The sequence below is a fragment of the Salmo salar genome, chromosome 03 (assembly GCF_965601325.2).
Source record: "Salmo salar chromosome 03, fSalSal1, whole genome shotgun sequence".
Classification (NCBI taxonomy): domain Eukaryota; kingdom Metazoa; phylum Chordata; class Actinopteri; order Salmoniformes; family Salmonidae; genus Salmo; species Salmo salar.
Genome location: NC_138293.1, coordinates 29,651,585 through 29,665,905, shown reverse-complemented (window position 1 = coordinate 29,665,905; position 14,321 = coordinate 29,651,585). Strand labels below are relative to the sequence as shown.

At 42.3% G+C, this 14,321-nt stretch overlaps 1 protein-coding gene across 5 annotated transcripts in view; it reads right to left on the bottom strand.

Annotated features, from left to right (window-relative positions):
• Positions 1-2,479: 2,479 nt before the first annotated feature.
• LOC106599250 (5'-AMP-activated protein kinase subunit gamma-2) overlaps positions 2,480-14,321 on the bottom strand; it is a 71,042-nt gene continuing 59,200 nt past the window's right edge. For all 5 annotated transcript variants that reach the window (XM_014190375.3, XM_014190374.3, XM_014190376.3 and 2 more), the window contains 9 exons: positions 6,826-6,884; positions 6,667-6,712; positions 6,529-6,583; positions 6,254-6,380; positions 5,884-6,049; positions 5,707-5,744; positions 5,424-5,570; positions 5,241-5,334; positions 2,480-3,431 (listed from right to left, as the gene is read on the bottom strand). In XM_014190375.3, the coding sequence (XP_014045850.1) occupies positions 3,400-3,431; positions 5,241-5,334; positions 5,424-5,570; positions 5,707-5,744; positions 5,884-6,049; positions 6,254-6,380; positions 6,529-6,583; positions 6,667-6,712; positions 6,826-6,884 (764 nt within the window). In that variant the 3' untranslated portion in view covers positions 2,480-3,399. The remainder of the gene's footprint in view (positions 3,432-5,240; positions 5,335-5,423; positions 5,571-5,706; positions 5,745-5,883; positions 6,050-6,253; positions 6,381-6,528; positions 6,584-6,666; positions 6,713-6,825; positions 6,885-14,321) is intronic.

Below are 14,321 nucleotides of genomic sequence, written 5' to 3'. Positions count from 1 at the left end.
AACATGAAATTGAGGTCAGGTGCATCCTGTTTCCATTGATCATCCTTGAGATGTTTCTACAACTTGGAGTCCACCTGTGGTAAATTCAATTGATTGGACATGATTTGGAAAGGCACACACCAGTCTATATAAAGTCCCACAGTTGACAGTGCATGTCAGAGCAAAAACCAAGCCATGATGTCGAAGGAATTGTCCCAAGAGCTCCGAGACAGGATTGTGTCGAGGCACAGAGCTGGGGAAGAAATGTCTGCAGTATTGAAGGTCCCCAAGAACACAGTGGCCTCCATCATTCTTAAATGGAAGAAGTTTGGAACCACCAAGACTCGTCCTAGAGCTGGCTCCCCGGAAAAACTGAGCAATAGGGGGAGAAGGGCCTTGATCAGAGAGGTGACCAAGAACCATATGGTCACTCTGACAGAGCTCTAGAGCTCCTCTGTAGAGATGGGGGAACCATCCAGAAGGACCACTATCTCTGTAGCACTCCACCAATCAGGCTTTTATGGTAGAATGGCTAGACGGAAGCCACTCCTCAGTAAAAGGCACATGACAGACTGCTTGGAGTTTGCCAAAAGACACCTAAAGACTCTCAGACCATGAGAAACAAGATTCTCTGGTCTGGTGAAACCAATATTGAACTCTTTGGCCTGAATGCCAAGCGTCATGTCTGGAGGAAACCTGGCACCACCCCTACTGTGAAGCATGGTGGTGGCAGCATAATTCTGTGGGATGTTTTTCAGCGGCAGGGACTAGGAGACTAGTCAGGCTCGAGGGAAAGATGAACGGAGCAAAGTACAGAGAGATCCTTGATGAAAACCTGCTCCAGAGCGCTCAGGACCTTAGACTGGGGTGAAGTTTCACCTTCCAACAGGACACAGCCAAGACAACGCAGGACTGGCTTCGGGACAAGCCTCTGAATGCCCTTGAGTGGCACAGCCAGAGCCCGGACTTGAACCTGATTGAATATCTCTGGAGAGACCGGAAAATAGCTGTGCAGCAACACTCCCCATCCAACCTGACTGAGCTTGAGAGGATCTGCAGAGAAGAATGGGAGAAACTCCCCAAATACAGGTGTGCTAAGCTTATAGCGTCATACCCAAGAAGACTCGAGGCTGTAATCACTGCCAAAGGTGCATCAACAAAGTACTATGTGAAGGGTCTGAATACTTATGTAAATTAGGTATTTACATTTTCTAGCATTTCTAAAAAACTGTTTTTTCTTTGTCAGTATGGGGTATTGTGATGTCATTATGGGGTATTGTGTGAAGATTTATGAGGAAAAAAAACAATTTAATCAATTTTAGAATAAGGCTGTAACCTAACAAAATGTGAAAAAAGTCAAGGGGTCTGAATACTTTCTGAAGGCACTGTAATTACCAGTTGTGAAGTCGTATATGCCAGTTGGACGCATTCACATGCTTTGAACTCGAGAAACGCTGATTGGCTAATGGCCAACAAGTTGCGTCAACCATAAAGTAAAAGTACAGCTATTATGCTTGTAAACAAATGAGGGCTCGTAAACTATAGTAATAGATCTTTTTAAATAAATAATGTTTTGTTGTTACATTTAACTGCCGAAATGCTGTTATCAATAGTAATTTAATTAATAGGTGACGTCAGAGGTCACTTTTTGGGAGAAGTGGAAACTCAGGGATAATAGACGAGTTACCCACTAGTAAATACGACTTGGAGTGGCGTTGAAGTGGATTTTCCCAGTCGTATGTGGTAAACTTGGTTATGAATGCAACATTAGCATCTCATACTGCTTATATTACACTGTCATCTTGTGGCTGGTGTTTAATAAATGCTTTGAAATGTTTTGGGAGTATCCTTTGCTTGAAAGCTGAAGTAGAACTGCTTTTGAGGGGCACCTTGGTGGTGTTTGCTGATCTGTGTACGGCCCGAAGACATTTTGTTCACTTTAAATATTAAAATCATGGAAGCAACTTCCTAATGTGTAAACTATTTCAATTTGTCAGAGCCCTCCAATAGTTTCTAGCATGAAGCTTCGAAGACGAGGGGGGAAACACAAACTGACATTGGTCTCCTCTGAGCCTCACAGACTAAATATGTTTATGGTGCCATCAAAGTTAAGGGTACTCTCAGGACACGCGTGATGGTCAATCTTAGAACAGGTGCAGATATGCCTGCAGTGCAGGTCCAAACCACTAGATGGTGGCAGTGTTCAAACATCCAAAGCAACGATGATTATCATTGAAGGCGTTATAGCCATGACAGTCAAATAAGTTCCATCAGAGAAGAGCATAAGAAATGTGTTATAGTGTATGACATTAATCATTTAATGTGTATGGCGGTTATCAAAATATTACGTCAATCAATGTATTCAGGATTACCATTATATCAAATTGATTTACCCAAGCACTTTTAATTTGGCTTTCTTGCTCACTCAATATAAAACAGTTAAATATGTGGTGTTGAAAATGTACCATAAAAAAGAACATATGCAGCAACACACATTACATAAAAATACAGTGTCATTGTTTATTTTGCTACTTTTAGAAAAGTAAAGAACAACATTTATAGTGTCATTTATCGCTTGCACATGTACAGTCATCTTGCTCTGAATACACATTTTCTTTGAATACAACATTTTACTGCCACGTTATATTTACAAAAAGAATATTAAACTGTAGTGAGCTTAACATAATTTGTTTTAAACTTAGATTTAAAAAAAAAATAAAGCTTTCTCTGGCACTTTTCTTCAAAACGTTGTTATTTACAGTAATAGACCAGAGATGAGTTTTGTCAGAGTTGTATTCTCTGGCCACAGCACAGAAGACCAGTAGTGAGCAGGTCAGAATCTGCCATTTTCCTTTGCAAGTACATAAAGCAGGCAAAACACGTCTTAAAATAAGGCCTTTTTTTTATGTTCCGTCTCTCTTCACAGCATATTACTCATATAAAAATACAACCCCTCTCACCATTACAAGGTAAAGCATGAAAACCTGTCATTTCTCCTAAAGTGTGTATCATCAAGTCTAAGACGCTTTGACCATATCTGTCAATATCATAGGCACTGTTGCTGGAACAACGACAGAGCAGCATGATACAGAGCAAAACCAAAATATACATAGCTCTCATATACAGTCTCCAGACTGGCTCAACCTCACCCTGTCATCATTCCACCCTACTATAACCCTCCCACAGTGAATGAAGCCCAGTTCCATTTAGACAAAGAGATGCTGGTCCTCAGGCATTAGAGCCCTTTTACATCCCTGTATCAGTCCAATCCAGTCCAGTGAAGTCCAGCCCAGCTTTTTGGTTTCAAAGTCTAGGGCATCAATACCAAGGGCTCTGGGCCCCATGTCTGAAGCCATAGAAGTAGAATACTAAGTTTTATGACAGCCTTCAACCTCAGTGGTCCCCACAGCTTTTCCCCTCTCACTCCAGCAGGCCCTCCTCTCTGCAGGCATCTAGGGGAGGAGAGGACAGACATGTGAGGTGAGAACACAAAAACACATCCCACTAGCCCGGTCTCAGATCTTATTGTGCTGTATAGCCAACTCTTATGGTTGTTGTTATGGCATAGCAATGACAATAGGTGTTGCCTATACAGCACCAACAGATCTGGGACCAGGCTAATGCCCAACATAACAATAGTAGGCTTCTTTGCTTCAGGGAGAGAGTTGTGCAAGATGCTTCATGTTTCTTTCTCATCACGTCTCACATCTGAGTTGATGATGAGTCTTGCTCACTGTACTTTTCATTCTGGGAACTGATGCACCAGCAAATTCTAAATGCATTATGGCTGCAGCAGCAAATGCATTTCCTCCAAAGCACAGAAATGCAAACACTTTATCTTACATCAATTATCATTCTTCTTTATCATTTGAAACTATAAGCAGACAAAATACCAAGACAACAGAGGAGCCCCCCCCCCCCCCCCCACGCTGCTACTACTCTGTTATTATCTATGCATAGCCACTCTAATAACTCTACCTACATGTACATAATTACCTCAATTACCTTGACACCGGTGCCCCCACACATTGACTCTGTACCAGTACCCCCTGTATATAGCCTCCACATTGACTCTGTACCAGTACCCCCTGTATATAGCCTCCACATTGACTCTGTACCGGTACCCCCTGTATATAGCCTCCACATTGACTCTGTACCGGTACCCCCTGTATATAGCCTCCACATTGACTCTGTACCAGTACCCCCTGTATATAGCCTCCACATTGACTCTGTACCGGTACCCCCTGTATATAGCCTCCACATTGACTCTGTACCGGTACCCCCTGTATATAGCCTCCACATTGACTCTGTACCGGTACCCCCTGTATATAGCCTCCACATTGACTCTGTACCAGTACCCCCTGTATATAGCCTCCACATTGACTCTGTACCAGTACCCCCTGTATATAGCCTCCACATTGACTCTGTACCGGTACCCCCTGTATATAGCCTCCACATTGACTCTGTACCAGTACCCCCTGTATATAGCCTCCACATTGACTCTGTACCGGTACCCCCTGTATATAGCCTCCACATTGACTCTGTACCAGTACCCCCTGTATATAGCCTCCACATTGACTCTGTACCGGTACCCCCTGTATATAGCCTCCACATTGACTCTGTACCAGTACCCCCTGTATATAGCCTCCACATTGACTCTGTACCGGTACCCCCTGTATATAGCCTCCACATTGACTCTGTACCAGTACCCCCTGTATATAGCCTCCACTCTGTACCGGTACCCCCTGTATATAGCCTCCACATTGACTCTGTACTGGTACTCCCTGTAAATAGCCCCGCTATTGTTGTTTACTGCTGCTCTTTAATTATTTGTTATTCTTATCTCTTATTTAGGTATTTTCTTAAAACTGCATTGTTGGTTAAGGGCTTGTAAGTAAGCATTTCACTGTAAGGTCTACACGTGTTGTATTCGGCGCATGTGCCAAATACAATTTGATTTGATTCGATTTTAATCTGAGGGTAGGAGGAAAGGACAGGACATGGCCCCAGAGTCAAGACACAGGACACAGACACACAGCCAAGCCCATACTACACCATAACGAGTTGGCAACACAGGACAGCTCACGAGCACAGGCACGTGCCATCCACATGTGTGTGCCAACCAGCAAGGGCCAGAGTTTGTGTTTGTGTCCTACCTGTGTGAGAGGTACAGGGCGGGGCAGGACAGGGTGGGGAGGAAGGGAGGGAGCTCAGGGTCCAGGTGTAGGACGAGGGTGGTTAGGAATGCTGAGCGTCTATACCTGCTGGGCTGAGCACCAGGGCCTGCAGGATGTCAGACAGGGAGATGATGCCCTCGATGGCCGAGCGATCATCCACCACCACCAACCGATGGACCTGACACACACGCACACAAGCACGCACACACACAACGTTAGAGAGAAAGAGATAGAGAGAAGAAGAGAGGCGTGTGTGTTAGAACTCACCTCCGCTTTGACAATCCTGTCCACGATGGTCTCCAGTGCGTCCAGCTTGTGGCACTGCATGACCCCCTCGAAGTACTGCCAGCGATGCCTCAGGGCCTGGGTCACGGTGACGTCTAGGTTATTATAGGTCTTCTCTGCTGCCAGGTTCTACACACACGATACATAGACACACTCATACGGATGTATTTTAGAAGGAAAATATTCACAATATATTGTTGAGAGGGAAGTCACGTGATTACCAAGCTGTCTTAACATCATCAATATTTAGTAAACCACCACTTACCATGACATCAAATTTGGAGTAAATATCCACCACTTTCCCTGTGAGGAGATTGAAACATAACCATTAGGCTTCACCACGAGAGTTAAACTGAATCGAAAAATCAATGGATCAATCAAATTACCCTTTAAAGCATCTTTGACCAACAGTCGTCTCAAGGTGTTTTACAGTAACACGTACCAGATACGTCCACCACAGGCAGGGCAGACACCCTCCTCTCTACGAAGATCTGCAGGGCCTTGATGATGGGCGTGTCAGGGTGGATGAAGGCTATGTTCTTGTAGGTGCCGATGCCCAGCTCCCCCAGGGTCTGCTTCATAAAGGCTGGCTTGGGCATCTCGCGCACCTGGAACAACACAACACAGCGAGAGAGACACTTTCGGTTGCTCTTCTCACCTTCTCCAACTCCAAGGGCAGTATTCAAGTAAAAGCAGAGTTGTCAGTTTATTGTTTCAAGACAGACAGTTTTTCTTATATTCTTCCCCAATGGGACTTGTGTGTATTATCATAAAACCTAACGCCAGGTTGTCAGTAATGGTTTTAGACTTACAAAGAGCTGGAGGAACTTGAGGATCCTCTTGTGTGTGAGGATGTAAAGTGGGTTTCCCGTAACAGGGTCGATGACAGGCAGCCGGTGGATCTTGTTTTTGATGAGGGAATACACTGCATCAAATATGCTTCAAAGACAGACAGACAAAAACGCACATTAAAGGAAAATGCGGGCGTTTTCTTTGCAGGTATGTATACTCAAACCACATACATGGCAAACAGTCATACACACATTCACAACAGTATAATAGCCATTGTTATGCAGCAACAACATACCTTGATTCAGGTGATATGTTCACTAAAGGTTTGAATGTCTCTTGCAAATATACTTCTGTGGAGAGGGAAAACGATGCGAGTTCAATGTTCGGTACGCGTCATTTCATGTCATAATATAAACCAGAGCTTGTTACATACCTCTCCACGTCTCAAGCTTATGATCTTCCAACTCATATATTTGCACCTATAAAACAACACAACTATATTGATATCTACAAAAACACAGTACAGAAATCCATCATCGGTTTCACATGTCGAACAAACATAACGCACATGGTTTTGTCCACTCAAACTTACCAACGGTGACTTGTAGTATCTGTGTAGTATGATGATGAAGTCTGTGATTGTCAACATTCCTGGAATGAGAAGAGATGTATGCCTTCAGAATGACTAGCAGTTGTCATGAAGCTGTCCTAAAGCATTAGGTTGCTAACGGACTTCATGTCAACAAATCACGCTGGACTGGCCATGACTCATAACAAAACTGACTCTGGGTCGTTCCACCAAATGAGTGTACCTTTTGGGTAATATAGCTTCATCTAAATAATAAATAGTTCACCATTTCTGTATATTCTGTCATAAAGAGCACACGTTTTCCCATCTCAACAGGTTAAATAAAAATGACTATAGTAAGTGCCTAAGTTTCAAATAAAGTGTTCGGGTTGACGATTTCATCTTAAATCAGCCATGAGTCCCCTCGTGACAGGGGGAATGGAAGCTTGTTATGTGCAACAGGGATGGGCAATTGAATGCAAACTTAAAAGAAATGTATTGATAAAACATGTGTAGCCTGTCTAGCTATGGGTAACTAGGAGTTGACGTGTTGTGCTCGACCCATTCAGTTTTACACCACAAAACACCAGAAATGGCCAAAAAGAGTAGAACCAGCTCACCGGCTTTTACACTATAGTTTGACTATTAGATGTTCAACGTTTCTTTTGAAAAAAAAAAACATTTTAAAAAGGAATAATTTCACCATATTAAAAAGAGAGTTCAGTTCAGGTAACAGGGTTGACATTAAAATGAGGGACAGACGTTTCATGTGATTAGATCAATCACTAATCACATGACATAAATAATAATAATAATCTTCAGAAATGACATTTTCAAGCAACATAATAACTAAGGCTTTAGAGTGATGGTGAAAAGTTGGAGAGATTTGGGGGTTAAGTGGGTAAAACTCTTCATAGAAGTCCCAGTGTGCGCACAGAGGGACATGCCAAAATTGCAATTTAGCAAGTTTTATTGAATTTGGTTAATGTGGTCTAAATTCATGTGGTCTATAAATCAAATAAAACTTTATTTGTCTCGTACACATAATTAGCAGATGTTATCGCAGGTGCAGCGAAATGCTTATGATTCTAGCTCCAACAATGCAGTAATACATTGTTATGCATAACAATACACACAAATTCCAACAATTTAAGAAAGAAACTAATAAATATCAGAAAGAGCAATGTCAGAGTCCGGAATATATATATATATATACACAGTACCAGTCAAAAGTTTGGACACACCTACTCATTCAAGAGTTTTTCTTTATTTTTACTATTTTCTACATTGTAGAATAATAGTGAAGACATCAAAACTATGAAATAACACATATGGAATCATGTAGTAACCAAAAAAGTGTTAACCAAATCTAAATATATTTTAGATTTTGGATTCTTCAAAGTAGCCACCCTTTGCCTTGATGACTGCTTTGCTCACTCTTGGCATTCTCTCAACCAGCTTCATGAGGAATGCTTTTCCAACAGTCTTGAAGGAGTTCCCACATATGCTGAGCACTTGTTGGCTGCTTTTCATTCACTCTGCGGTCGAACGCATCCCAAACCATCTCAATTGGGATGAGGTCGGGTGATTGTGGAGGCCAGGTCATCTGATGCAGCACTCCATCACTCTCCTTCTTGGTCAAATAGCCCTTACACAGCCTGGAGGTGTGTTGGGTCATTGTCAAATCAAATCAAAGTTTATTTGTCACGTGCGCCGAATACAACAGGTGTAGACCTTACAGTGAAATGCTTACTTACCACTAACCAATAGTGCAAAAAAGGTATTAGGTGAACAATAGGTAAGTAAAGAAATAAAAACAATAGTAAAAAGACAGTGAAAAACAGTAGTGAGGCTATATACAGTAGCGAGGCTACATACAGACACCGGTTAGTCAGGCTGATTGAGGTAGTATGTACATGTAGATATAGTTAAAGTGACTATGCATATATGATGAACAGAGTAGCAGTAGCGTAAAGAGGGGTTGGAAGGTGGTGGGTGGCAGGACACAATGCAGATGGCCCGATTAGCCAATGTACGGGAGCACTGGTTGGTCGGCCCAATTGAGGTTGTATGTACATGAATGTATAGTTAAAGTGACTATGCATATATGATAAACAGAGAGTAGCAGCAGTGTAAAAGAGGGGTTGGGGGGGGGGGCACAATGCAAATAGTCCGGGTAGCCATTTGATGACCTGTTCAAGAGTCTTATGGCCTGGGGGTAAAAACAGTTGAGAAGCCTTTTTGTCCTAGACTTGGCACTCCGGTACCGCTTGCCATGCGGTAGTAGAGAACAGTCTATGACTTTTTCGTACTGAAAAACAAATGATAGTCCCACTAAGCGAAAACCAGATGGGATGGCGTATCGCTGCAGAATGCTGTGGTAGCCATGCTGGTTAAGTGCACCTTGAATTCTAAATAAATCACTGACAGTGTCACCAGCAAAGCACCCCCACACCATCACACCTCCTTCACAGTGGGAACCACACATGCGGCAAACATCCATTCACCCACACCGCGTCTCACAAAGACACGGCGGTTGGAAGCAACAAAATCTCAATGTCCATTGCTCGTGTTTCATGGCCCAAGCAAGTCTCTTCTTCTTATTGGTGTCCTTTAGTAGTGTTTTTTTTGCAGCAATTCGACCATGACAGCCTGATTCACGCAGTCTCCTCTGAACAGTTGATGTTGAGATGTGTCTGTTACTTGAACTCTGTGAAGCTATTATTTGGGCTGCAATTTCTGAGGCTGGTAGCTCTAATGAACGTATCCTCTGAAGCAGAGGTAACTCTGGGTCTTCCTTTCCTGTGGCGGTCCTCATGAGAGCCAGTTTCATCACAGCGCTTAATGGTTTTTGCGACTGCACTAGAAGAAACTTTCAAAGTTCTTGAAATGTTCTGGATTGACTGACCTTCATGTCTTAAAGTAAGGATGGACAGTCGTTTCTATTTGCTTATTTGAGCTGTTTTTGCCATAATATGGACTTGGTCTTTTACCAAATAGAGCTATCTTCTGTGTACCACCCCTACCTTGTCACAACACAACTGATTGGCTCAAACGCAATAAGGAAAGAAATTCCACAAATTAACTTTTATCAAGGCACACCTGTTAATTGAAATGCATTCCAGGTGACTTCCTTATGACGCTGGTTGAGAGCATGCAAAGCTGTCATCAATGCAAAGGGTGGCTACTTTGAAGAATCTCAAATACAAAATATATTTTGATTTGTTTAACACTTTTTGCTTACTACATGATTCCATATGAATTATTTCATAGTTTTGATGACTTCACTATTATTCAACAATGTAGAAAATAGTACAAATAAAGAAAAACCCTTGAATGAGTAGGTGTGTCCAAACTTTTGACTGGTACTATAATAATAATAATAATAATAATTATATATATATAATATATATATATATATATATATATATATATATATATATATATATATATATATATATATAAATAAATAAATAAATATTGCATTTTATATATATATATATAAATAAATAAATTATATACATAAAAATAAATAAATGATATATATATATATATATATATAGTACCAGTATATAAATTAGGAATTCAGTTGGGGTCTCAACTTGAGACTTAGAATAGTAGAATACACAAGGTGCAATTTCAAAACTTGGTTGTGCATCATCAGTTTTCCTCTTGTTATATGTCACTCACTGACAGTCATTCAATTAGCCCATGTCAGCTAACATGTTTTAGATCGGTAAATTAGTCTAGTGAGTCTAGCCAGCCATCTAAACGTGTAGTAATCATGGACGAATTACCGACAGGGCCTGCAAGGACCCTATTGATTTTGTTAGTCACTCTCACTCAGATAAGTCATGGCAATATGTGTAGAATTGTAGGAAATTTGCTGTAAAACTGCAGCAACAAAAACGTTTTTCATTCCGGTGCTGAGTTAATGTGAAGTGGCTAACTGTATAGCTAACAGGCTAACAGGCTGAGGTGAACGAAGCTACAGCAACCAATGTGATAATGGCTGGGGTTTTGCTTGTTTTTGCTGTTCTTTGAATTAGCATTTTAGAGTTTTTAAATTGTATAGAAATGCATTAAAATGAGCTTCAGCTTTCTTCCCGGGCCTGACTAAATCTCAGACCCTGGCTACAGCCCTGATACGCATTCATTGGTGACCTGTTTCCTGTTTCCGGTCACAACTTGCAGACTTGTTTACGCTGCTGTGCGTTTTGTTGCCGATCTTACTTTGCTACCTGACGGTTTTTTACTTTTTCATTACCGTATATTTTTACTTTTTCCCTCACTCAACTTTTCACCCCGGAGGTTTTATCTGGACATGGTTCGTCAGGACTTCAAACAGCCGAAGCTAAGTAACATTAACATGATGCCTTCTAATTGCAGTCGTTGTACCTATAATATACAGGAGAACGATCGCCTTACGGCAAGGATAGCTGTGCTGCAAGCCCAGCTTCAGACGCGATCGTTAGGCAAGGGTAATTTCAGTGTAGGAAAGGATGAAACGGCGTCTGTGCCACCAGTAAGTACAGATAGTAACGTTAGTATAAACCCCCTCGCACGGTCCCCGCAGCCGGACATCTTTCTCATGGCTTCTGGAGGGAAACGCTGTAGGAATGCTCAACCGGTGTCGCTTATTCAGCCGACAGAAACTTTCAACCGGTTCTCCCCATTAAGCGAGTCGGAGTCGGAGGCCGAGACTTCTCTGGTCTCTACTCCTCCCGTTATGGGGTCTGAGACGCCGACGGCTCCCACCATTAGCTCTGACAAATTGAAAACCTTAGTCATTGGCGACTCCATTACCCGCAGTATTAGACTTAAAACTAATCATCCAGCGATCATACACTGTTTACCAGGGGGCAGGGCTACCGACGTTAAGGCTAATCTAAAGACGGTGCTGGCTAAAGCTAAAACTGGCGAGTGTAGAGAGTATAGAGATATTGTTATCCACATCGGCACCAACGATGTTAGGATGAACAGTCAGAGGTCACCAAGCGCAACATAGCTTCAGCGTGTAAATCAGATAGAAAGATGTGTCGGCATCAATTAATTGTCTCTGGCCCCCTCCCAGTTAGGGGGAGTGATGAGCTCTACAGCAGAGTCTCACAACTCAATCGCTGGTTGAAAACTGTTTTCTGCCCCTCCCAAAAGATAGAATTTGTAGATAATTGGCCCTCTTTCTGGGACTCACCCACAAACAGGACCAAGCCTGGCCTGTTGAGGAGTGACGGACTCCATCCTAGCTGGAGGGGTGCTCTCATCTTATCTACGAGCATAGACAGGGCTCTAACTCCTCTAGCTCCACAATGAAATAGGGTGCAGGCCAGGCAGCAGGCTGTTAGCCAGCCTGCCAGCTTAGTGGAGTCTGCCACTAGCACAGTCAGCGTAGTCAGCTCAGCTTTCCCCATTGAGACCGTGTCTGTGCCTCGATCTAGGTTGGGCAAAATTAAAAATGGCGGTGTTCGCTTTAGCAATCTCACTAGTATAAAGACCTCCTCCATTCCTGCCATTATTGAAAGAGATTGTGATACCTCACATCTCAAAATTGGGTTACTTAATGTTAGATCCCTCACTTCCAAGGCAGTTATAGTCAATGAACTAATCACTGATAATAATCTTGATGTGATTGGCCTGACTGAAACATGGCTTAAGCCTGATGAATTTACTGTGTTAAATGAGGCCTCACCCCCTGGTTACACTAGTGACCATACCCCCCGTGCATCCGGCAAAGGCGGAGGTGTTGCTAACATTTACGATAGCAAATTTCAATTTACAAAAAAAAATAAAATGACGTTTTCGTCTTTTGAGCTTCTAGTCATGAAATCTATGCAGCCTACTCACTCACTTTTTATTGCTACTGTTTACAGGCCTCCTGGGCCATATGCAGTGTTCCTCACTGAGTTCTCTGAATTCTTATCGGATCTTGTAGTCATAGCAGATAATATTCAAATTTTTGGTGACTTTAACATTCACATGGAAAAGTCCACAGACCCACTCCAAAAGGCTTTCGGAGCCATCATCGACTCAGTGGGTTTTGTCCAACATGTCTCTGGACCTACTCACTGCCACAGTCATACTCTGGACCTAGTTTTGTCCCATGGAATAAATGTTGTGGATCTAAATGTTTTTCCTCATAATCCTGGACTATCGGACCACCATTTTGTTACGTTTGCAATTGCAACAAATAATCTGCTCAGACCCCAACCAAGGAGCATTAAAAGTCGTGCTATAAATTCTCAGACAACCCAAAGATTCCTTGATGCCCTTCCAGACTGCCTCTGCCTACCCAAGGACGTCAGAGGACAAAAATCAGTTAACCACCTAACCGAGGAACTCAATTTAACCTTGCGCAATACCCTAGATGTAGTTGCACCCCTAAAAACTAAAAACATCTGTCATAAGAAACTAGCTCCCTGGTATACAGAAAATACACGAGCTCTGCAGCAAGCTTCCAGAAAATTGGAACGGAAATGGCGCCACACCAAACTGGAAGTCTTCCGACTAGCTTGGAAAGACAGTACCGTGCAGTATCGAAGAGCCCTTACTGCTGCTCGATCATCCTATTTTTCCAACTTAATTGAGGAAAATAAGAACAATCCGAAATTTCTTTTTGATACTGTCGCAAAGCTAACTAAAAAGCAGCCTTCGCAAATGGAGGATGGCTTTCACTTCAGCAGTAATACATTTATGAACTTCTTTGAGGAAAAGATCATGATCATTAGAAAGCAAATTACAGACTCCTCTTTAAATCTGGGTATTCCTCCAAAGCTCCATTGTCCTGAGTCTACACAACTCTGCCAGGACCTAGGATCAAGGGAGATACTAAAGTGTTTTAGTACTATATCTCTTGACGCAATGATGAAAATAATCATGGCCTCCAAACCCTCAAGCTGCATACTGGACCCTATTCCAACTAAACTACTGAAAGAGCTGCTTCCTGTGCTTGGCCCTCCTATGTTGAACATAATAAACGGCTCTCTATCCACCGGATGTGTACCAAGCTCACTAAAAGTGGCAGTAATAAAGCCTCTCTTGAAAAAGCCGAATCTTGATCCAGAAATTATAAAAAACTATCGGCCTATATCGAATCTTCCATTCCTCTCAAAAATTTTAGAAAAAGCTGTTGCACAGCAACTCACTGCCTTCCTGAAGACAAACAATGTATACGAAACGCTTCAGTCTGGTTTTAGACCCCATCATAGCACTGAGACTGCACTTGTGAAGGTGGTAAATGACCTTTTAATGACGTCAGACCGAGGCTCTGCATCTGTCCTCGTGCTCCTAGATCTTAGTGCCGCTTTTGATACCATCGATCACCACATTCTTTTGGAGAGATTGGAAACCCAAATTGGTCTTCATGGACAAGTTCTGGCCTGGTTTAGATCTTATCTGTCGGAAAGATATCAGTTTGTCTCTGTGAATGGTTTGTCTTCTGACAAATCAATTGTACATTTCGGTGTTCCTCAAGGTTCCGTTTTAGGACCACTATTGTTTTCACTATATATTTTACCTCTTGG